The following is a 22,717-nucleotide window of genomic DNA, read 5'->3' on the forward strand; positions in this document are numbered from 1 at the left end:
TGACTACTCCCGCACCCTGCCTTCCTGTGTGATACCCAGACTCCGGCAGGCAAAACTCTACTCAGGCAAAACTTCTAAGAGTTCAGTCCCAGACCCAGCCACACCCCCTTTCCAGGATTCTGATCCCCAACGTCCCTTTACCTGCAGCCACACTAAACCAGATTTATTAACATGATTTATTCCTTTGGAAGAGGGTGACATGACCAACAGTACAGATAGGGAGACCCCGGCCAAAGTGGTTTCTACAGCAAGGCAGAGCAGGCCTAGGAGCCTGCTGAGGCCAGGGATCCTGGGGTGGAATCCTGCAAGTCTTCTTTGGGGCAGGAAGTCTTCAGTGCCTCTACCCAGAACAGATCAGCTGCAGGACAGATGGCTCTTCTCACTGGGATTCGGAGGTTCCTTCAGACATTCTGATTGGCTGCCCGTGGCTGAAGCGCCCAGTGTCTGTCACTCACTGTGTGCCGAGGCCAAACAGCTCTCGGGTTGCAGTGGGCCCCGCTGCATGTGGCGGGCAGTTTTGTGCAGGCTAAACGGAAGACGAAGCAGGGCTTCCCACTGCGGCTTTCGCAGCCTGGCTCGTCTCACTGTGCCCAAGGCTGGCAGCTGCCACCCAGCAGCTGTGTCGAGCCTCCCCAAGCCCCGCCTCCTCCACCGACCTTGGTGAGGTTCCCGCCAGGGGCGGGTCTAAGACGTAAAATAACAGCTGAAATAAACGGCTTTGATTGGCTGGCCTCAGGAGGCTGCCTAGCAACTGCTAACAGCCCCGATTGGCTACTCTTAAGTCTATAGCATAGCAAAATTAATGGCCTAGCAAAAATAATAGCCTGTCAACAACTGAAAGTCCAGGAAGGAGATGCAGTCGCCACAATTGATAGCTTGCCATGGAGGAGGCGGAGCTTGGCACCCTGCCAGAGCAGGGCCTGGTAGTAAGTGGTCAGGATGAGGGGTAGTTACTACCCGGCCCAGCCTGCGGGGCCTCTGGAGTGCCTAGGACCAGAGGGTCCAGTTGTGGCAATTCAGATGGTGGGAACAACCCAAAGCTGGGGGTCAGGGCTTGCAGATGGGCCAGGGCCCGAGGTCCATTGAAGGTTACATCACAGCCCGACTGGGCCAGAAGCCAGCTTTCCACTTCAGACTGCAGCCACCTGGAGGTCTCTGTAGGGAGAGACTATGTCCAAGCTGGAGCTAGAGGACACCTGGGCCTGGGGACAACAGGGAGGGCCTGCAGGATAGCAAGGGGAGTCTGGGGGATAGAAGGGAAGGCCTGAGGGACAGCAGAGAGGGCCTGGGGGACAGCAGGGAGGGCCTGGGGGACAGCCTGGAGGGCCTGGGGACAACAGGGAGGGCCTGCGGGATAGCAAGGGGACCCTGGGGGATAGAAGGGAAGTCCTGAGGGACAGCAGAGAGGGCCTGGGGGACAGCAGGGGCACTGGGGACAGCAGGGAAGACCTGGGAGGTAACTGGGGAAGGTCTGTCAACAAAGGAAGGAGCTAGAAGACAGGGAAGACTCACCTTCAGGTATGCCTTCGGGGCCCCCTGGCCGGCGGGACAGGAAGCTGTGAGCTAGTAGGGCTTCCTTGATATGCTCCTCCTGTGCGCGGAGTGCCAGAGCACTGAGCAGCTCTGAGTTGTTGGAGGTACTTCGATAGTACAGCATGTGTGCCAGCTCCAGGGCCTGGGCACTGCGGCGCTGCCCAAACGCCTGTGGGAAGACAGACTTAGATGTACTGAAGCAGGGCCACGCAGCACCAGAGTGCCCATGGCTTTTCTTTCTGGCCACGTTAATGGGTTTGTGCAAAGATTTCAAGCATGAGCTTTTACCTAGGAAGTTCTGTGTGTCTGTCTGTCTGTCTGTCTGAATATTTTTATTGTTTGTTTTTTTTAAAGATTTATTTATTATATATAAGTACACTGTAGCTGTCTTCAGACATATCAGAAGAGGGCATCAGATCCCATTACAAATGATTGTGAGCTACCATGTAACTGTTGCTGGGAATTGAACTCAGGACCTCTAGAAGAGCAGTCAGTGCTCTTAACCACTGAGCCATCTCTCCAGCCCATGTCTTTTTTTTTTTAACTTATTCACTTTATATTTATATATGCTCGCTGTCCCTCTCCTTCTCACCCCATCCACACTCCCCCCTCCTCCCTCCCCCCTGGGTATCTCCCCATCCTGGCACATCAAGTCTCTGAGGCTATGCTGTAAGGTTAATGCATCCTCTTCCACTGAGGCTAGACAAGGCGTCCCAGCGAGAAGGCCATATCCCACACACAGGCGACAGCCCCATGTGGTCTCCACACGAAGACCAAGTTGCACATCTGCTGTGTATGTGAGGGAGGCCTAGGCCCGGCCTGTGGTGGGCCGGACCTAGGTTGGTGGGCCTAGGAAATTCTAATCCCAGTACTTCCTTGTCAAGTATTCTTCCATATCCCCAAACAACATTTAAATTAGCTTTATAGTGACCTAGAGCAGACAGACAGGAGTGTTAAAATGCAATCAGATTGCTGTAAACCAAACACTGCAGGAGACCCTACTGCTGTGTCTATTTGAACCTCTCCATTATTGAAAAGGAAACATTTAGGCTGCTGCGCTGTAAGAAAACTGCAGGTAAAGGGTACCGGGTATAGCCTGGCCCCTGCCCCTCTGGGCTGGCCCTCACCCACACTGCAGACCCACTGCAGGTAAAGGGTACCGGGTATAGCCTGGCCCCTGCCCCTCTGGGCTGGCCCTCACCCACACTGCAGACCCACTGTTAGCCAGCATGGATGAGCTGACTGCAGTCCGGCGCCCTCGGGCTGCTTCTGCCAGCTCCTACCAGCCCCCAGGCCTTGAGTGAAAGTGGTCTAGAGCAGCACCACTGTAAACACTGTTTACAGGGGTGATGGGGAGGGCCCAAAAGTCAGGACATGATGGACAGTGTAAGGACGGAGCTTCGAGGCCCAATTGCCATAGAGGCAAGAATCTTCTGCTAGGGACCGTCCTGCATGGAACCGTTGGGTCTCCTGTCTTCATCTGTGGGACCACGCCACACTGGCATGCAAACATACTCCCTTCCCATCCCCCACTCTGGTAGCCCTACCTTCTCTAGGTCACAGGGACAGCCTATCACCACCACCCTTGTGCCTCCTGGCCCGACTGCCTGTCCCTAACCCATCCTGATGCCTAACTCTTCCCTGGCTCCATCTCCCTACTCCATCCCTAGTACAACCCACATAGTAAACACTGCTGTGCGCATGTGCGTCCCGGTCCCCTCAGATCATGGGCCTTTAAATGAGCAACACACCCCAGTCTGTTCCTAGAAAACACTGCCTCCTCCTCAAGGCTGTCCAGAGAGAAGATGCTCCCTCAGCCTCCTACAAACCTGTGTCCGCAGGCCTCCGCCCCTGCCTACATTCCCACAGCCTCCAAGCTGCCCTGGCCACTCTGCACAGAGAACGAAGGCTGTGGTCGGGTGTCCAGAGACCCACTGCAGCCTTGGTGAACCGGGAAGGTCTCAGGGAGCTTGATGGCCTCTAGCCAAGAGATGAGAAATGCAGAGGGGTGACCAGCCCAGTGAGAATCAGTCAGAGGGGACAGCACATGCAGGAGAGGAGGTTAGGTGTCACACACAAAGAGCAGAGACAGTTCAGGTGGGGTGGCGGTGGTAAAGGATCGTGACTAACCACAGACCAGCTGGACAGGGACCCCGACGGGAAGTGAGAAGGCAGGGGAGGGCCTGCCACAGGTGGGGCTGGGAATGGGCTGTAGAAACCACCTGGAGGCTGGAAACAAGGCAGGCACCATGGCCTTGTCCCCACAAAGAACAGATACGGGATTTGTTGGATGCCACAGCCAGTGAGAACCAACCGCTCCAGGCCCAGCTGGCCACAGAGACTCACGGCACAAGGGCTCCCCAGCGGAGAATAGCCGAGAAGCCGGGCAGAGAGCATATGGCCGTACACAGGGAGACAGGAAAGGACCAGGAGGGGGGCCGACAACACATAAACCCAGGGGCACTGAACACAGAAGAAACGGATATTTAAAGATGTGGCTGAGGGTTGGGGGGAGTTGGCCGGGTGGGAGGTCAGGACTGGGCTGCAGGAGTATGGAGTGAGTGATCAGAACGCCAGGAATGGATGAACGCGGCCCTTCCACTCTGTAGGGCTCTTTCACTTTCTAGACTCCCCGGCTTTGGGTCCCGCCCTCCACAGTGCCTGTGGCCCAGCTGCTCCTTTTAACCGCCTCCCCGCTACCCTGAGGAGAAAGCCCATGGAGCGACCACCATGGCCACCCCGGGGCCTTGTCTGTGCCTGAAGGCTGTGTGTCTGTTCCCACCGCCAGCACTACAGAGCAAGCCAGCCATTCTCCTCTGCCAGATGGCTCCTGGGTCCCCAGCCCCTGGGAAAAGAATGTAAGGGCACCGTGCGCCATGCAGGGAAGAACTGTAAGGAGGGGACCTGACTGCTCAGTCCACGAGGAGGGGAGCCAAGGGTGCTCGCTCACCTTGGAGGCCTTCAGGCCCATGAAGGCAGCAAAGAGCAGCAGCAGCAGGGAGGTGGCCATCTTGAGGTCAGACAGGATCACCATGCCCACGTTGACGAAGAACACAACGCCGGAGACCACCAGCATCAGGTTGAGCATGGCGCGCTGCAGCAAGGGTGTACGCACCTTCAGCTCCGGCAGCAGCTGCTCCAGGCCCTCCAGTGGGGTGTCCTTGAAGCTCTTCAGAACCAGGTGCCCCCCTTTGGTCCGGGCTGCCAAGACCACACGCTTGAAATATCTCCTGAGGGCCAGAAGGGAGGATGTGAGCGCAGGGCGGCCAGAGAGCCCTCTCGCCTTGTGATGGCTAATCCTGGTTGTCACACTGACTGGAACCAGCTAGAACCGAGACTTCTGGGCACCCCTGTGAGGGACTCTCTTGAACGGGTTTCTGGGGTGGGAAGAGCCACTCTAAAACATGGCAACCCGCCTTCTCGTGACAGCCCATATGAAAGGCTAGTGACACACACCTTGATTCTAGCCTCCAGGAAGCAGGGGCAGGTAGACCTTCCTGAGTTCGAGACCAGCCTGGTGGTGTACACAGGGAGTTCCAGGCCAGCCAAAGCAGCACAGGGTTGACCATGTCTCAAAATCAACAAACGGACAGGAAGAAGGAGCTTCTGGGCTTTGCCCACTCGTTCTTACTCTCGCTGACAAAGTCATCCTGCTGCTGTGTGGGCACGGACTTTAGGGTTCTGATCAGCAACTCTCCAGAAACCGCCAGGACTGAGCAACTACTGAGTCTAACCCTTCCCATCGAGGGCAGCCATTGGACTATCTGAGTCTTACCCTTCCCATCGAGGGCAGCCATTGGACTATCTGAGTCTTGCCCTTCCCATCGAGGGCAGCCATTGGACTATCTGAGTCTTACCCTTCCCATCGAGGGCAGCCATTGGACTATCCTGACCACAGCCTGAAGGCCAGTCTAATAATCCCAGTGTTCAAGTGTGTGTGTGTGTGTGTGTGTGTGTGTGTGTGTGTGTGTGTGTGTGCATATGTGAGAAGAAGAGAGGAGGAGAGACCTGTTCCTTTAAAGAACTCTGACTAACATATCTAAAGTTCCATATCTCCATGCCTTGTAGAAAGCTATTTAATCACAAGACATTGGAAGTAAGTCACATGCTCAGCCATGGGGCTGGGGTTCGTTACTCATATGACCTCTTAATTGACGTTGTTCATCAGAATCATGGCTGTGCCACTTCTCCGGGATAAGTCCCCTCCCTGATCTTCAATTTTCCTCATTTCAGAAACTGGAGGGCTGACACTCCCTCTCTTCCTCTGGAAGCAGTAGTTCTTACTTTCTCTTGGAAAAAAAGGCTGCATTTGGACAATCTACCTCCCATCTCTGGACTTCCCCAGGGGCCCGAGACCGAAGGCAGACACTGACCTGTCGGTCCCTCTCAACTCACACCGTGCTCTCTTTTGCTGCGACTGGGGAACAAGGGTCTCCTCACCTCTCCACAGGGGGCAACTTTCTGAAGAAGCCACGATTGGAACCCACACTGGACTTGTGGGGCATCTGCCCAACTCTCTGGCCCAAGGCCCAGAACTGTATGTAGATATACTGATCCAAATTTATTGTCACCTGCCAAGGGGGAAAAGGAAGCAGAGGTGGCTGAAGGTGAGCCAGGTGTTAGAGCAAGGAACCCAGCCAGAAACGGCCCCTGCCTTTGTTGCTGAACATGCAGTGTGGGTGGGTGTGGAGTCACACTCGGTTGCTCGTGTTGAGCATTGCAGAAGGGTGCAGCCTCTAGAGTGGCCCTGCATGTAAGAGTCCTCTCAGAGCCTAAGGTAGCATTGGTTTAGGAGGCTCCAGTTAGGAAGCAACTACAAGGACAAGACATTGTCACTTAAACTATGTCTTACCACCACTGGCGGGACGCACCATAAAATATGACAGAGTACATCTAGGAAAAATAGATCTTAAGTTCGCGAAGACTGGAAAATTTTAGTATTTCTTCCCAATTTTGTTGACTCTAAGAAGGAGGGGATGGAGAGGGTTTTCTGTTATTTTTCTGGTGGAATTTTTTTTTTTTTTAAAGATTTATGTGAGCACACTGTGGCTGTCTTCAGACACTCCAGAAGAGGGCACCAGATCCCATGACAGATGGTTGTGAGCCACCATGTGGTTACTGGGAATTGAACTCAAGACCTCTGGAAGAGCGGTCAGTGCTCTTAACCACTGAGCCATCTCTCCAGCCCTGGAATCTTTGTAGATAAAAACTTTTCAGGGAATACCGAGACAGTGTCTCACTATGTAGTCCTGACTGTCCTGGAACTTGCTCTGTAGACGAGGCTGGCCTTGAACTCACAGAGATCCACCTTCCTTCCGAGGGCTGGAATTAAAGGTGTGCACCACCACACCCAGACTTTGGATTTCCTTTTTCTTTTCTGATTTTCTTTTCTTTTTCTTTTTTTTTTAGAATTTATTTTTATTTTATGTGTATATGTTTGATCTTCATGTATGTAAGGGTACTTCATGCATGTGTGGTGCCCACCTGTAAAAGCCAGAAAGGGGCGGTGGATCTTCTGGAACTGGAATTACAGATGGTTGTGAGTGACCATGCGGGTGCTGTCCTCTACGACAGCAACTGTTCTTACTCACGGAGCCATCTGTCCAACCCCATGCAACGAGTTTGACACTGTTGACCACAAAATGCATTTAGGTGCCAGCACTGTCCCTGGCCCTGAGACTCTCGTCTGATGACCGTTGCCTGATGGGTGAGGGAGGTGTGCTTCCTCTGGGCTAGCAAATATGGCCTCTCTGGGGACAGGTACCTGGACCTCATCCTGAGGGTGATGGACGACAAGTGCATAGGCCAGGGCATCTTCAGAGAGTGGAGAGAAGTTGGCCTGGGCCAGCAGGGGCTTCAGGGCCTGGAGCACATCTTTCTCACTGGACAGGCGCTCGGGGTCAGTAAGGGACGGCTGGTCTAGGGTTTCCCTGTCAGGGTTGATGGGGTCATACAAGGCCTGAGGAGAGGACAGGAAAAACAGGTCACAACACACAACACGGGTGACGTGGGCCCGAGGACTAGGAAAGTCCAGTCCTGTAGTTCTCCTATGCCCCCCCCCCCCCGGGCTAGCCTGTGCTACCCTGCCACACACACCTTAAAACACTGTGCAGCTGGATACGGTGGCACACACCTTTAATCCCAGCACTCAGGAGGCAGAGGCAAGTGGATTTCTGTTGAGTTAGAGCCCAGCCTGGTCTACATAAGAAGTTCCAGGTTAGCCAGGGTAACATACCCAGACCCTGTTTCAAAAAGAAAAAAAAAAAAAACTGGGGATGGAGAAATGGCTACTCTTCCAGGGGACTGGGGTTCAATTCCCAGCACCCACATGTCAGCTCCGAGCTGTCCAAGGATCTGACAACCCCACACAGACTTACACAGAGTCAAAACACCAATGCACGTAAAATAAAAATAAAAACCGGAACACTGTGCAGACAACCTCAGCAGCACTTCCAGCTTCCTTAGGAGCTCTGTGCTGAGCAAATGGCCTTTCCTTCTGCAAAGAGGCTGCAGGAGACCAGAGCGCAGACGGCCCTGGAGGAGACTAAGTTCAGGCCACTAGGAGATAGCCCCATGCAGAGACTGAGTGGAAATGACAACCACACCTCTGAGCTTCTACTGCAACTTGATGTGCAAGCCTCAAACCCCACCTGGCCTGCTGAACCTGAGTATTTTTAAATTTCCTGTAGATTAGGGCAGTGGGCTTCATGCTGTTTGGCTATGGAATCCTAAAAGAAGGAGGAGACGGGAGGGGGGTGTTTTGACCGGGCATGGTGGCATAGCTGTCATCTCAGCTCTCAGGAAATTAAAACAGGAATATCACAAATTCAAGACCAGCCTGGGCTGGCTAACACGAAACCTTTCAGACTATTAAAGACATGGTCCTCTCAGCAGCAGCAGTGGCCCGGCCAGAAGCATATCTGAGCTATGCCTCCAGCTCCTCCTGATAGAGGACCATTTCCTCTAAGGCTTCATCCCAGGACCAGGTGCCAGCCACCTGAGGCCACGCCATACACAGCCCACAGCTCCAAGTCTGCAGGTCTCATCCCGTACAATCTTGACCTTTCTGCTTCTGCCCGGGCTTTTCCGGGAACCCCAACAGTGCTCCCACCATACTGTGCCTTCCTCTAGAATAGTGAGAAAAGTAAGTGTCTTTCCCCTGGTCTTTCCCGTGCCCCACCCACGGCTGTACCTGACTAACCTCCCCAAATATGAAGATAAAACAGGACTGGAGGGATGGCTCAGTGGTTAAGAGCACTGACTGCTCTTCCAGAGGTCCTGAGTTCAATTCCCAGCAACCACATGGCAGCTCACAACCATCTGTTTTGGGATCTAATGCCCTCTTCTGGTGTGTCTGAAGACTTATATACTCATAAAATGAGTAAATTAAAAGGAAAAAAAAGATAAAGCTAAAAACAGCCCTTCAAAAGTGGCCCTAGCCCCCTTATCTTCTGTACTGACAACCACCCCCCAAGGCTCTGGAAGGAAGGGAAGGTGCATCGAGAATCTCAGCTGCAACCCCATCTGGTCCAGGTATAATGTGTAATTTATCCTAAACATTGTGACACACCTTGGAGGCACTGCAGGACAGCAGAAGGTAGTCCAGATGGAAGAGCCTGAGTAAAGGCTGATGGTTAGCCGTCCAACGCCAATGAGCAGGGAGATGCTGGACCAGGGTAAGACTCAAGCAAAACCAGCCTTAGACCACACCCACAGCCATAGACCACACCCAGTCAGTCAGACCACAGACTTAGACCAAGTCCACAGTCAGCCATAGACCACACCCACAGACCACGCCCATAGCCAGTCTCAGACCACGCCCATCGTCTTCTTAGACCACACCCACAGCCATAGCCCACATCCATGCTCCCCACTCCCCATGCTCCTCCTCCTCCTTTTCCCCCCTTTTCCCTGCCCACCCATCCTCAAGTGTCAGCTGCCCCAGCACAGATGGATGCTTTCCCCCCACCAGAAATACAAACCTAACCACCACAAGCTTCTCATTTGTTTTTGCTTGCTTATTTTATGCGTATGAGTATTTTGCCTGCATGTATGTATGTGTATCACACAAGCCCACAGACGTCAGAAGATACCCTGGAACCAGGGTTGTGGACAGTTGTGAACCACCATGTGGGTGCTGGGAACTGAACTCAGGTCCTCTGCAAGAGCAACAAGCCTTAACTGCTGAACCTTCTCTCCAATTCAGCGCCTCACCATTTGGATGGACTCAAGACCTCACGGATACCCCTCAAGTGCCAGGGGCCTTGCAGCCAACCCATTCTCTAGACAGTGCATGAAATCTCCACAAAGGACAGAAAAAGTGACTGAATATTCTATACATTTTTCTGTTATGCTTGAAGCAAGTTAGAACAGCTTTTTGTTGCAATATCCTAGTGTAAAACAATGAAACAACCCTAAATCCCTTGAGAGTCTCAGTGTCAAGATTCTTCCAAAGCTTCTCCTTCACTGCAGACCCGAGCCTTCGTCCAGCAACCACTCAGATAACCAACTTCCTTGAGACACATGCTGGCACACACTGGTGCACACCCAGTGGCAGTACAGAAGAGGCAGAGGCGTGTGGGTCTCTGTGAGTTCAAGGGCACGCCAGTCCCTTCTCCCTGCAGATCCCTCAGCCGGACATATTTTACACTCAGTTTAGTTCCTATCTCCCCACCGTCTCCACGGCAGCTCCGTGAGGAAATGACTAGATCTGTCCTGGCCACGGCAGAGTCCTCAGAACAGAGCCAGGCTCCCAGCAGGTATTGGTCACAGCGTACTAAACAACGAACGAGTGTGCACAGCAAGACTGAAAGAGCCGCCCTCACCTGCAGCCTGGCCAGGAGTTGATGGTAGTGGAACAAGGTACAGAAGTCCACATGAGCTGAGAATGCTTCCAGGTTCGCTCTCTCTGCTGGGCTGGAGTGGAACTCCTGGCACCCAGAAAGAAAACCCAGTTAGGCCTCTCTCCTCTTCCTGCAGAGGAGCACTTCCATGGCAACCCACACACAAGGTGGGAATTCGGGGCTTTTAAATTTGTATTTAAAGACATTTGGTCCATCGTATGGACCCAGCATAGCACAGGAAAAGGAGAAGTCTTCAAGGTCCAGAGGCTCTGCACCGGCTCTGCCGCTAACTGCACATCCACAGAACGTGAGCTCTGTGCCGGATGCTCTCCCTTAGCAGAACATCATCCTCCAGAGAAGGGACGGGGTAGATGACGTTAGAACCTCAGTTTTTCAAAAGGGGAAACTGAGGTTCAGTGAAGCCATTCCTGAGGGTCATAATGCACCCTTCTGACTCCAGGGAGAATTTAATTGATAGCATATGTGTGTTTTGATTGCACCACATGTGTGTCAGAAGAGGGCACTGGATCCCCTGGAACTAGACCTATGGGTGGTGATGAGTTCTCATGTGGGTGCTAGAAACAGATCCTGGGTCATCTGCAAGAGTCACAAATGCTCCTAACTGCTAAGCCATCTTTCTCAGACTAACTGAAGAATTTTTAAAATATATTTATTTATGTTTATTTATATGAGCACACCATAGCTGTCTTCAGACACCAAAAGAGGGATCAGATCTCATCACAGATGGTTGTGAGCCACCATGTGGTTACTGGGAATTGAACTCAGGACCTCTGGAAGAGCAGTCAGTGCTCTTAACCACTGAGCCATCTCTCCAGCCACTAGGAGAAATTTAAGATGAGATTGTTTGTGCTCACGTGTATGCAGGTATATATAAAATCTAGCACAGGAATTGGTATACACAGCAGGTGTTCAATAAGTAACTATTATATTAATGAATGACCATCTTCTGACAGTGATGGTGAGCTGAGAGCTCAAACGTTGGGATAGATCAGGGGTGAGGTAAGAAGAGGTATACTCTAGTCCAGCAAGCATGGGTCACTCACTCTAGCTTTGGGTGAGGCACTCTGCTTTCACACCTGTAAAATGGGATGATGGTGGCCTCTTTCTTCCTGGGTTGTTCTGATGGTTCCATACATTACAAACGTGTAGCACAATGCCACAGAGTAATAGCTCAAAGTATGTTAACAATTATCACTACGGCTTTGCAGGTACAAACTTATTACGTAGTAGAAAGTAATGACGAAGAAGATAGTTATATCTATTTCAAGGGAAAAACTCATATCCCAGAGTGCCTGTTCAAGGCCCCGGAAGAAGCCCAAGTACAGAGCTCTTTAAGCATCTCATCTTGGGGCTCTTTCTTGCACCCACTAGGAACGCTAAAGGGACCAGAAACTACAACTCCCAGGAGGCACCAGAGCAATCCTCAAAAAACAGGTGTAGCGGTGCAGTTGCAAGGTCAGCTGGAAATTGTAGTCCCTCGGCTCTTAGACCACTGATGGGCGGTACCTGTATCAGGAGGCGGAGCAGCTGCTCCTTGGAGAAGGGAATGAAGCGCTCGCGGTACTGCTGGGCCCAGTTGCAGGGCTCCTTGGGGTTCCACATCTTGCGGTACGCCCCCATCCTGTTCTCCAGGGACGATAGAGCCCGGGGAGTCCCAAGGAGAGCAGGCACCAGGGACCATACTCGGACCTTGGACCCCCAGGTCACGTGCAACATGGCCTGCCCCTTTTCCCAGAGCCTAAACATAAGCAAATGAAGGGGGATGTCAAAGGTCAGTTGGAGGTAGTACCTCCACACACCCCTCCCTTCAGGGACAGCTGCTATGCAGTCTCCCTCCCTCTAATCCTTTTTCCGTTTCCTTCGCCACTGCACATTTAGGTTGGCTCCCGAGTAGGGTCAGAGGTCGTAGTTTGGAGTGTCTTGCAGGCCCAAGGACTCTGTAGCACTACAGATGGTCTCTGAGAACCTTAAACAACGAGGTGGATCTCAGGAGTGTTGAGAAAACTAGGAAACGTTAATAGCGGATGCTGGGTCGTCCTTCCTGGGCCATGCAATCCCCGACCCTACCCTCACCTTAGCCAACGCGCGACTGTCATTGGGCCTTCTGCGCATGTGCAGAAAAAGGTCCTGGGCCCAGAGGATTGGCTTCAGCAAACAGCAAGACGCATGCGTACAGCCTGGGCTTTTGAAACCATTTTTTTTTATCTTTACTGCGCACGCCTCACCGCTAGTTTTTTTTTTTTTTTTTTTTTTTTTTTTTTTTTTTTAAGGTGATGCGCACGCGCCGAAGAAGTGTCTCCCTGTCCGTCCGCTATTTGGAGCTGGGTCCGGCCCTCGCGCGCTCCAGGCCAACGGCGACCCGCCCAACGTCTGCCGAGGCCACGCCCCTTCCTTGACGAGTTTTGATAGGCGGAAAGGAAAGGGGCGGGATTTGTCTGCAGCCAATCAGCTGTAGAAAACAGAAAGGGCGGGAAAAAGAGGAACCAAAGGGAGGCTAGAAGTGGCTCCCGGGAGCAGGAGAGGAAGCCAGGCAGACGGAACAGTCTACCTCCCGGTGGCGAGCGCCGGTCCTCCGCACTCGGAGAATAGGTGGCGCCCTTCAGACAGCGTCCCCCAGGGGGTCTCAGCACTTCCGCCCCTACGTCCTTAGAAGGGAAGCCCCTAGTGTAAGAAGGTTGCTATGACTCTCGTACTGAGTGGCGCTGGTTTCTCTAGGCTTCCGTCTGAGACAATGTCATCCTGAGACAGAGCTGAAGCCTAAGCAAGGCTCGTGTTACAGAAAATGACCCAAGTTAAGGAACTTTCTTAACTTCCTGGGCTCTAGGGGCAGCTGCATTCCCTCGAGGACCAACCAGCCTACAGCCCCCCTCACTAGCGTCCCATGTCCTGGGGTCCCTAACCTCTGAGGGCCCAGCTGACCTGCCACCCCTTATCACCCTCATCCTGTATTCTCAAAACCCAGGGCCCTCAGAACCCTCCGTGGCCCCTTATCAGCACCTGAGACCTATCATCTCTTGTCTAGCACCTAGAACCACCCAGCAGTTTCTCACCCCATAGTCCTGTCAACTGAAAACAGGAGCAGCCAGCCCCTTCATCCCATTCCCTCTGTCCCTAGCGCTCCCAACAGCCCCTCAGCCCATCCATCCCCACCCAAGCCTGGGCCAGTACCTCACACTCCCAGCACTTTGACATTTTTATTCCTGTTGTCTTGCAGCAGCTGAGCCCTGAGGAGGGACTGAGACACACAGGCAGTGGTGCCCAGAAAACAGCACCCAACGGCCCTGCCCCTACCTCCCAGGGCACCCAAAGAAGAGCAGCCACTATGCACCTCCCCGAAAGCCTGCAGGACCTGGCAGACAGTGAGACTGTGCGCTTTCTGAGGAGACCAAAGAGCATCACAAGGATCTTCGGAGGGGTGAGACCCTAGGGGTCAGGACACAGGAGGCATCCAGGAACAGGGGGAGGGGTAGGTGTGGTCAGATAGGGAGACAGGCAGACAGGGGCCCAAAACTGACGCCACCTTATTACTGAGTTTCTGGTCATTAGCTATTTGTCAGCATCATCTGAGTCGTCACAAGAAAGAGCCCCTCAGACCTGAGTACAACCTGTAACACCAGAACATGAAAGACTGTGGTAGGAGACTTGTCACGGGTTTGAGGCCAGCCTTGGTTACAGTGTAAGAAAATGAAAAAAGGTGAAAAAGAACCCTTGAGAAAAGAAAAGTAAAAAACCACCACATAATTTTGATAAATGATATCCGTATTGGAAGACCGCTCGTCCAGCAGGGTAGCCACAAGCCACGGGAGCTACTCCAATTCCAGGTCATTTCATTCAAATGGGCTGTTCTGCCGTCACGGCGGCCATATTCCAGGTGCTTAGTTGCCACAGGTGCCTTGCGACTCTCTAGTTGGACAGCACAGGGAGTAGTGAGCCGAGAAGGGGCAGCGCCCACGAGGTTTTAGGAGATGCTAGGACCCATCCATTTTCTACTTCTCGAGTGGGGGAGGGGAAAACAGGAACTGGGAGGACATTGGGCACCAGCGGCGAGTAGTCACCGTGCCAGGCGCGAGGCAGATGCTGTCTGTGTCCTCTCACCCGACATATTCCCTAGGGAGCTGGACACCGAGAGGGAAACCTTCATTCAGCCCCCTCATGCTGTGGAACCTTGAAATGGAGCCCAGCCACTGGCCCTCTCTGAACATCAGAGCCAGATGTGTCTGTGGGCTTCGACCTACACCGACTCCTCCTCCCTTTAAAGATTCTAACAGATATGTATGCGGCTTCACGAGTTCATGTGCGCCACATGCACGCAGGTGCCGGTAGAGGCCAGAGGGGCTCAGGTCAGCTAGAACTGGAGTTGGAGCCAGTTGTGAGTGACCTGCTGTGGGTCTTAGTTACCTTCCTGTCGCTTAACCAAGGCACCTCAGGAACAGAGGCATTTAACTGAGGGCTTGCCTGTAGTTTCAAAGGGGGCGTCCATGACTGTCATGGCGGGGGCGAAGCAGCAGGCAGGTGAGCCTGGTTGGAGAGGGGGTGGGGGAGAGAGCGAGTGGTACAGGCACGGCACACCTCAACGTTCACCCCTACTGACACACCTCCTAATCTTTACCACGTAGTTTCACCAACTGGGTACCAGGCGTTCAGGCAGCCAAGGTATGGTCGCACACACCTTGGATCCTAGCTCTGTAGAGGCAGAAGGATCAGCCTGAGTTTGAGGCTGGCCTGGCCTACATAGCAAGCCCCAAAGCACAGAGAGACCCTGACACAAAACAATCAAAACCAAAAAAGGAAACACCTGTGCCTGTGGGGGTCACTGTCATTCAAACCACACAGTAAATTCTCTCCCACTGAACCATCTCTCGAGTTCATGCTCACACGCACCCTGTTTTACCACTGGGGTGTCTTTCGTCTGTTTTTGTTGTTTGAGGCAGGGTCTTAATTTGTAGCCTAGCCCAGACTAGCCTTGAAGTCACAATGGTCCTCCTGCGTCAGCCTCACTAAGTGCTGGGATTAGGGGTATGAGCCCCCATGCTCAGCCAGTCTGTACTAGTTGTGTTGTTAGCCTGGACAGAACTGACCACTGAGTCAGTGATGAGGTCCGAGGGCTGTGGGAGCAAGGCCAGCCCTCCCTGGTTCTTCAGGGAGCGTGTCTAGGAAGTCGGCATTTGTCTCCTCCTCCATAGGTTAAACTCCAAAGTCTCTCCTCAGGTTCCCAGGCCAGAGTGTCTTCACTCTGTCCTCTGGATCAGAGTCCAGACAGGGCTGGCTCTGAGGCCTGGCCTAGCCATGTATCCATTAGAGGGACAGCTACCTTGTTGGCTGGGCTGTCTTGGCATAATCACCAGCAGCAGAAGCACCTTTCATTCTCAGAAATGCCTCTTTGGCTCAGGAGTTTCCATGGTCAGACTCCACCTGTGTGACCTGAAGCATCTCTGAACCTTTGTGTCCTCATCTGGACCCAGACAGTCCTAATACCCGCCTCCTGGGCAGGGCTGCTATGAAGATGAAACCAGGCAGCACATAGACAGGCTGATTAGTGGGGGGCCAGCATGTGCCAAGCTCTCCTTAAATAGCAAGCATTGTCCCTGGAATAACTCGGCTGTGAGGGAGAGGGCTGGAGGAACCTGGCATGACAGGGACTGCAGCCACACTGTCTGTCTTCCTTGTGAGAAAGGAGGCATTATGACTGCCACATACCCTCGCCACAACCTGTAACAAGGACACATTTGTATAATCCCAGGGGAAAGGGTGACCTAGAGGTTGAGTGACTTGTCAAGGTGACCCCAATTGATGGAGTCGAACTCAGATCCACTCCCTGTGTCCAGTGCCTGGAAAGCAGAGGCAAGGACGAGCGAGCTGGGAGCCCAGGTGGTATGGCCCAGTGCAAGCTGGGAGAGAGCCACGCCAGACCATGTGGTCGCAGACATGGCCCATGCCGCAGTCCTCCTCCTTCCCTTAGCCTGGTTCCTCAATGGGAGTCTCTGGGCAGCTGGTGCTCATGTCCTTCAGCTGCCTGCCAACTGCCGCCTTAACCCGTGAATCTTTGCTCTCCTGGAGACAAGCCAGGGGAGGTGCAGAAAAGAGACTGAATGCTGACCTCAAAGAAATGGGATCCCCAGACACTTGATGCCCCTCCCCACATTCCCCTCCTAAGCTTTACCTTAGCCAAACAGCCCCTAGGGCCTGGAAGTCTGCCGGGCTGGACTCAAACCCCACTGTAGAGCAGTTAACATTAAGGGTCTGCTTCTTCCTAGGTGAGTTCTGAGAGCCATGGTTGTCCTGACCACTTACTAGGCCTGAGCCCCCATTCCCCGTCACAATAAACACACTGAGAAACTGAGGTCCCAAGGTCCGAGTGACTTGCTCAAGCCCACACAGTTTGGCTGAACCTGACACGTGGCTTTTCCTACTGCGCTGTGGTGTAGATTTATCAAAAATGGGAGTGATCATAACGGTCCCTTTGTGGACTGGTGCACAGTCCCAGGCAGGTAGCACAGGTGGGAAGAGTATGAGGTGAGAAAGAATTGAGGCGCCTCCTCAACTCGCCTGTCCTGGCTTGTCAGGTCCTTCCTCAGGACTGAATCATTCACTCCCAGAATACAGTTCCTCGTGTGGTGCTGACCCCAGCGATAGAATTATTTTTATTGCTACTCCAGAACTAATCTTGCTACTGTTATGAATCGCAATATAAATATCTGATATGCAGGATGTGTTATGTGGCACACGGGTTTCAAACCACCTGCCCCAAACTATCCCACAGCCTCCCTTTCTGCATTAGCCATAAAGTTCTTGGCAAGAAGAGAAACTGATCGCTGCACTTACAAAGCAGTTATGGCAGAGAAGAGAGGGAGGACAGGAAAAAGGAGGATGAGTTAGGGTCAGCCTTTCACCTCATACCCCATACCAAAGGACATGAAGAAGGAGCCAAGTCTTCACACTCATTTGCTGAGGCCTCACTTACACTTGCGTGTGCAGACACACACAGACCCCTACAGGGCCTGTCCCCAGAGGTTCAAATTTTATCAAAGTTCCCATTTTTCCTTTCTTTCATTTATTTTCTCCATTGCTTATAGTCACATCCCATTGATCCAGTTGTAGAGCCAAAATGTCTGAACTGCTCAGGCTCTGATCTCACTGCCAACCTGCTCTGTGAACTTCTGCCTCACTCTTACCCCTTATCCAGTCCACTGGCCACATGACCCCAGGGGACTTCTCTAATCCTTGGGTCTGGTCCTGGCTACTCTCTTAGAACCCCTGGACACATAGGAAATTCAGATGAGGGTCTAGAGAGATGGCTCTTGCTCTTCCAGGGGACCCAAGTTCAAGCCTGAGCACCCACATTTTAATTTTCACGTCTTCTTAGATCTGCTGAGGTCTTTTGGGGGCCAGCTCTTGTTTACACTGCAGCCTCACCTCACCTCTCAAGACCTCTTGTCCCCAGAGGAGCCAGCTTTGACCTCTGACTCTTGCATGTGCTCCCTTTTCCTTTTCTGTTTCTTGAGACAGAATCTCATAAAGGCCAAGATGGCCTGGAGCTGGGGCTAGCTTTCTGAGTGCAGGTCCTCAATCTTCGGGGGTTGAACGACCCTTTCACAGGGGCCACATATCAGATATGTTGCTTATCAGATATTTACATTATAATTCAATACAGTAGCAAAATTACAGCTATGAAGTAGCAATGAAATACTTTTATGGTCGAGGCCACAACACAGGAACTGTATTAAAGGGTCACAGCACCAGGAAGGTTGAGAACCACTGGGTTACAGGCATGTACCACCACACCTTGCAAAACCCCTTTAAGGTCAAGATCTCAACTTATTCCAAAGTTTAGCCCCAGAACTTTGGTTTCCACCCGAAGTTCAGATCTTGTTCACTGACTCCCCAGCATGCTGAGTTACCCCATTCTACACCACCTGAAGGCTGTGTCTGCACTGAGAGCTGATCCCGTCCACCCCGCCCCGCCCCGCACACAGCTCTCCAAACTATAGTCCCACTACTCAGTCCTTCTCATCCTGTAAAGTCCACGTAGGAAGACCCTGAGCCACTCCGCTCTGCATCCAGTAGACTCACATGGGTTCCTTCTATACCTAACATCAGGCTTATCACCCCACAGTGTGACGGGGCTTCAGCCTCTCACAGATTTGTGCCGGTAGCAACCACTGCTCTCTAGACAGCATCCAGCCTGAGGCAGAGTCCAGTCAAGGCTCTGCTGCTCCCTGGCTGTTCTGGCTGGTTTTGTGTCAACTTGACACAAGCTGGAGCTATCACAGAGAAAGGAGCCTTGAGGAAATGCCTCCATGAGATCCAGCTGTAAGGCATTTTCTCAACTAGTGATCAAGGGGGGAGAGCCCCGCCCATTGTGGGTGGAGCCATCCCTGGCCCAGCCCATTGTGGGTGGAGCCATTCCTGGGCTGGTAGACCTGGGTTCTATAAGAAAGCAGGCTGAGCAAGCCAGGGGGAGCAAGCCAGTAAGTGACATCCCTCCATGGCCTCTGCATCAGCTCCTGCTTCCTGACCTGCTTAAGTTCCAGTCCTGACTTCCTCTGGTGATGAACAGCAATGTGGAAGTGTAAGCTGAATAAACCCTTTCCTCCCAACTGGCTTCTTGGTCATGATGTTTGTGCAGGAATAGAAACCCTGACTGAGACACTAGCTGATAGATTCATCCAGTTCTTCATCCTCCACATCTCGTATTTGCTGTCAGGAAAGCTCCTCCGTTACAGGTGGCTGCAGGCCAGTGTCCCAGGAAGCAGGGGCGGAGATGGGGGCTCACCAGGGCAGTGCTGGACTGCTTGCTTAGGAACTCTGAAGCAAAAAGTAGAGTGCCCCAGACCTACAGCCCCAGAACTTTGAGGCAGGAAGATGACGGTGAGCTCAAGGCCAGCCAGAGCTGCCTGTGAAATCCCATGAAGTTAAAAAGCAAAATGTTGACATGTTAATTCTATGAGCAGCAGTGCATTTCTGTTTTGTCTTTACGTTTTCCTGTGTACTTTGACTGTTTCAAACATTTATTTCAAAAAAGTGACTTGAGGAAGAGGGAGCTGAGGAGATGGCTTGACGCTAAGGGTGCTCGCTACGCTTGCAGAGAACCTGAACTTCTCCAGCTCCAAGCAACCCAATGTCCTCCTTCCTCTGGTCCACACATACACACAGGCATACACACACACAAACACATACACACATACACACACATCACACACACCACACACAGACACAAAGCATGCACGTGTACAAACATGGATAATTCAAAATCTTTTCAAAAGGGGGACCAGAATGCCAGGCAATGGTGGTACACACACCTATGATCCCGGCACTGGAGAGATAGAGGCAGTGGTTCTATGAGCCTGAGGCCAGCCTGGTCTACAGAGTGAGTTCCAAGATAGCCAAGACAAAGAATCCCTGTCTCAAAAAACAAAGCAACGGGGGCTGGAGAGATGGCTCAGCTGTTGAGAGCACTGAGTGCTCTTCCAGAGGTCCTGAGTTCAAATCCCAACACCCGTAGAATGGCCCACAGACCATGTGTAACTCCTGTCTCTGTCACCCCCACGGACACTGCACTTGTATGGTGACAAGGACTAGAAGGTGGAGGAGCCACTGAGTCAGACTCTCGGTGGAAGGACTGTCAGGCATAGACCTACATGTACACAAACCTTCCACACGTATTAAATGAATAAATGTAAGAAATAAAATGAGCCTGGTGGTGGCACGTGCCTTTACTCCCAACACCGAAGAGGCAGAAGCAGGCAGGTCTCTGAGTTTTTGCCCAGCCTGGTCTACAGAGAGAGTTCTAGGGACTCAGAGCTACACAGAGAAACCCTGTCTCAAAAAGAAAAAGAAAATGTTTCTTTAAAAAAAATTTTTTTTTTTTTAATGAATTGGGGCTGAACACAGAGTAAAGTGTTTGTGTGGAGTTTGGGTATGTGAGCCAGGAAGGGAGAGGAGGGGACACTAGCAAGAGAGCTTCGGAGGCTGTGGTGACGGTCTAGGACTGCCCTGGGGCACTGGGAGCCCTGAGGGACCGTGGTCAGGAAGAGCAGGGAGGAGACTAGGTTTCAGTGGGCAAAGGATGAGGCCAGAGCCCAGACGGAGGAAAGGAGGTGAAAGGCGGAGATGGGCCTCTGAGCCTGGAACAGGAAGGGCAGCTAAAGAACGGCCCATCCCCGGGGTGCCCACCCAAAGGGAAGGACATGTTGGTGGGGCGCTGAGTCCATCCTGTCTGTTGTGGTTCACAGGTCTTTTCCCTGGTCATCTTTTCCTCTCTACTAACTGACGGTTACCAGAACAGGACAGAGTCTCCTCAGCTGCGCTGCGTCCTCAACAGCAACCACACGGCCTGTAGCTTTGCGGTAGGAGCTGGCTTCCTGTCCTTTCTCAGCTGCTTGGTCTTCCTCGCCGTAGATGCCCGTGAGAGTCGTGTCGTAGGCACCGGCTTTAAGACAGCTTTCCAGCTCCTAGACTTCATTCTGGCTGGTGAGTTCCCTCTGTTCAGCCTCCCAGGCTCTTCCCTAGTGCTTACAGGTCACAGTCCTGGGCCCCCACCAAACCTGTGCCTGACGGTCCTCCCACCGAGGCTCCTCCCACAAGCACCTTCTAGTCCTTGTCCCTTCCAGTCCCCTCTCTGCCTCTACCCCAAGTTACTTTCCCTCACCTTCACTTCTGTGGCCCACTAAACATAGCCTGAAAAGCCCGCCCTGTGGCAGGAATTTGATTCAGAGCACCGGACCAGAAGGCCCCTCAATGAAAGCTAGGATGAAGACTCTGCCTTGCAGGGGTTAAATGAGTGTGGGGGGTAGAGGGGGATATAGACACGTGCTGGGCACCATCAAGGTCTGTGCCTCTCCTCTGGCTCTAAGAAGAGCCCTGGGGGTAAGTCCTGCCCATCTTCTCACTTTACCAGAAACACTGGGGCTGAGGTGGTCATGTGACTGAGCCACTGCTTCCTTGTGAATGGCAATCCCTGTGCCTCAAAGCACAGCACAGCCTGCCTGACCACGCCCCACCATCTAGAAAGTCCGGCACACAGAGAGCAAGCACTAAGCCCTTAAAATTTATTTTGTGTATGAATGCTCTGTCTGCATGTACACCTGCATGCCAGCAGAGGGCATCAGATCTCATTACGGATGGTTGTGAGCCACCATGAGGTTGCTGGGATTTGAACTCAGGACCTCTGGAAGAGCAGTCAGTGCTCTTAACCACTGAGCCATCCCTCCAGCCCTCTAAGCCCATTCTTTATACCCAGATCCTCAGGCCTTCACACTGCCTCTCTGCCCCCTCCCCAGGTACCTCAGAGCCAAAGGCTGCTTGTCAGAGAACCCCTGAGTGGGAAGGTGCTGTCCTCTGAGTAAAGGACCCCTTCACATATAGCTCCTGAGCATATGCGATGTGGCTGGTGCCCAGGGAACTGGGTTGTTTAGTGATCCTGATGCAGCTGAAGCTGAAAGGGTGCTGTTAGCCATGGGAGCTGCACTCTAGAAGCTGACTTTTGGGACGCTTGAGGGATTTGGGTTAGCACCAGGGGGTGTCCCAGGACTCTCTAGCACTCCTTGCCCCTGCCCCACAGGCTTTTCTTCTTTCCTTGCCCCTCCAGTCCTCTGGGCAGGTGTCTGGTTTGCGGCCTTCTGCTTCCTAGCCAGCCAGTGGCAGCATTCGAGGTTCAAGCACTTCCTCTTGGGGAACAGCAGCGCCAAGGCAGCCATTGCCTTTTCATTCCTCTCCGTCCCTGTCTGGGTGAGGACATGCTCTGGCCCCACTCGAGGGTGGGCTGGGACTCTCCCCGGGGCTCTGTTGTCATCTCTGAGCCTGCCTTCCTCAGGCAAACCCATCCTGGGCGCCGCTGGGCAGTGAGCAGACAACTGTCCACTGTATCCCCCAGGCCAGTCTGGGGCCTTTCTTCCCGTCCTAGCCAACTTAAATCCTGCCTTTCCTGCCCACAGATACTCCAGGCCTACCTATCCTTCCAGGACCTCCGAGACGAGGCTCCGGTCCCCTACAAGCGCTCCCTGGAGGAGGGTACTGTGGTGCTGAACACCCTCTCTCCATCATCCACCACTAGTCCCACCAACCCTCCCATCACAGGCCCCAACAGTCTGAGTTACTCCAGCTCAGCCCTGTCTCCCTACATGACTACTCCAAAGGCCCCACGCCTGGCTATGATGCCAGACAGCTGAACAGCTTGTATACATGAGTAAATAGCCCCTCTGAGGGGTTTCTGAACAACCCGGTTCTGTCTCTCTCTCATCCCTTGGGTGGCAGGAGAAGGGAAACCCTGCCGCAGGTACAGGGTGCTACTCCCAAGTACCATCCCCCTGCTAAGGGCAGGT

The 22,717-nt window shown here is 52.9% G+C and overlaps 2 protein-coding genes across 6 annotated transcripts; one reads left to right on the forward strand and one right to left on the reverse strand.

Annotated features, from left to right (window-relative positions):
- Positions 1-168: 168 nt before the first annotated feature.
- Positions 169-12,598, reverse strand: TMEM143 (transmembrane protein 143). 2 transcript variants are annotated; one of them, XM_080908875.1, is made up of 8 exons: positions 12,471-12,598; positions 11,904-12,135; positions 10,359-10,463; positions 7,298-7,492; positions 5,974-6,104; positions 4,484-4,763; positions 1,513-1,702; positions 169-1,155 (listed from the first exon to the last, which is right to left on the reverse strand). In XM_080908875.1, exons 1-8 carry the CDS (start codon positions 12,491-12,493, stop codon positions 935-937), a joined length of 1,377 nt encoding a protein of 458 aa, XP_080765001.1. In that variant the 5' UTR covers positions 12,494-12,598; the 3' UTR covers positions 169-934. The 2 variants fall into 2 exon arrangements, with proteins under 2 accessions (XP_080765001.1, XP_080765002.1); XM_080908876.1 differs by having other exon boundaries at positions 1,071-1,202.
- On the forward strand, positions 11,920-22,564 carry SYNGR4 (synaptogyrin 4; the record flags this gene model as incomplete). 4 transcript variants are annotated; one of them, XM_080908878.1, is made up of 5 exons in its annotated part: positions 11,920-12,005; positions 13,612-13,812; positions 20,630-20,867; positions 21,985-22,124; positions 22,331-22,564. In XM_080908878.1, exons 2-5 carry the CDS (start codon positions 13,720-13,722, stop codon positions 22,562-22,564), a joined length of 705 nt encoding a protein of 234 aa, XP_080765004.1. In that variant the 5' UTR covers positions 11,920-12,005; positions 13,612-13,719. The 4 variants fall into 4 exon arrangements, with proteins under 4 accessions (XP_080765004.1, XP_080765003.1, XP_080765006.1 ...); XM_080908877.1 differs by lacking the exon at positions 11,920-12,005 and adding an exon at positions 12,040-12,168; XM_080908879.1 differs by lacking the exon at positions 11,920-12,005 and adding an exon at positions 12,875-12,986.
- Between the last annotated feature and the right edge of the window lie 153 nt (positions 22,565-22,717).

The sequence above is a fragment of the Micromys minutus genome (genome assembly GCF_963924665.1).
Source record: "Micromys minutus genome assembly, chromosome: 32".
NCBI classification, from domain to species: Eukaryota; Metazoa; Chordata; class Mammalia; order Rodentia; family Muridae; genus Micromys; species Micromys minutus.

Coding starts and splice junctions, on each gene's coding strand:
- TMEM143 (XM_080908875.1), bottom strand. CDS start 12,493: ATGACAGTCGCGCGTTGGCTAAG. Junction 7,493..10,358: donor AACTCCTGGCCAGGCTGCAG/GTGAGGGCGGCT, acceptor TCCTCTCCTCAG/GCCTTGTATGACCCCATCAA. Junction 1,156..1,512: donor CCCCGAAGGCATACCTGAAG/GTGAGTCTTCCC, acceptor CTCTCCCTACAG/AGACCTCCAGGTGGCTGCAG.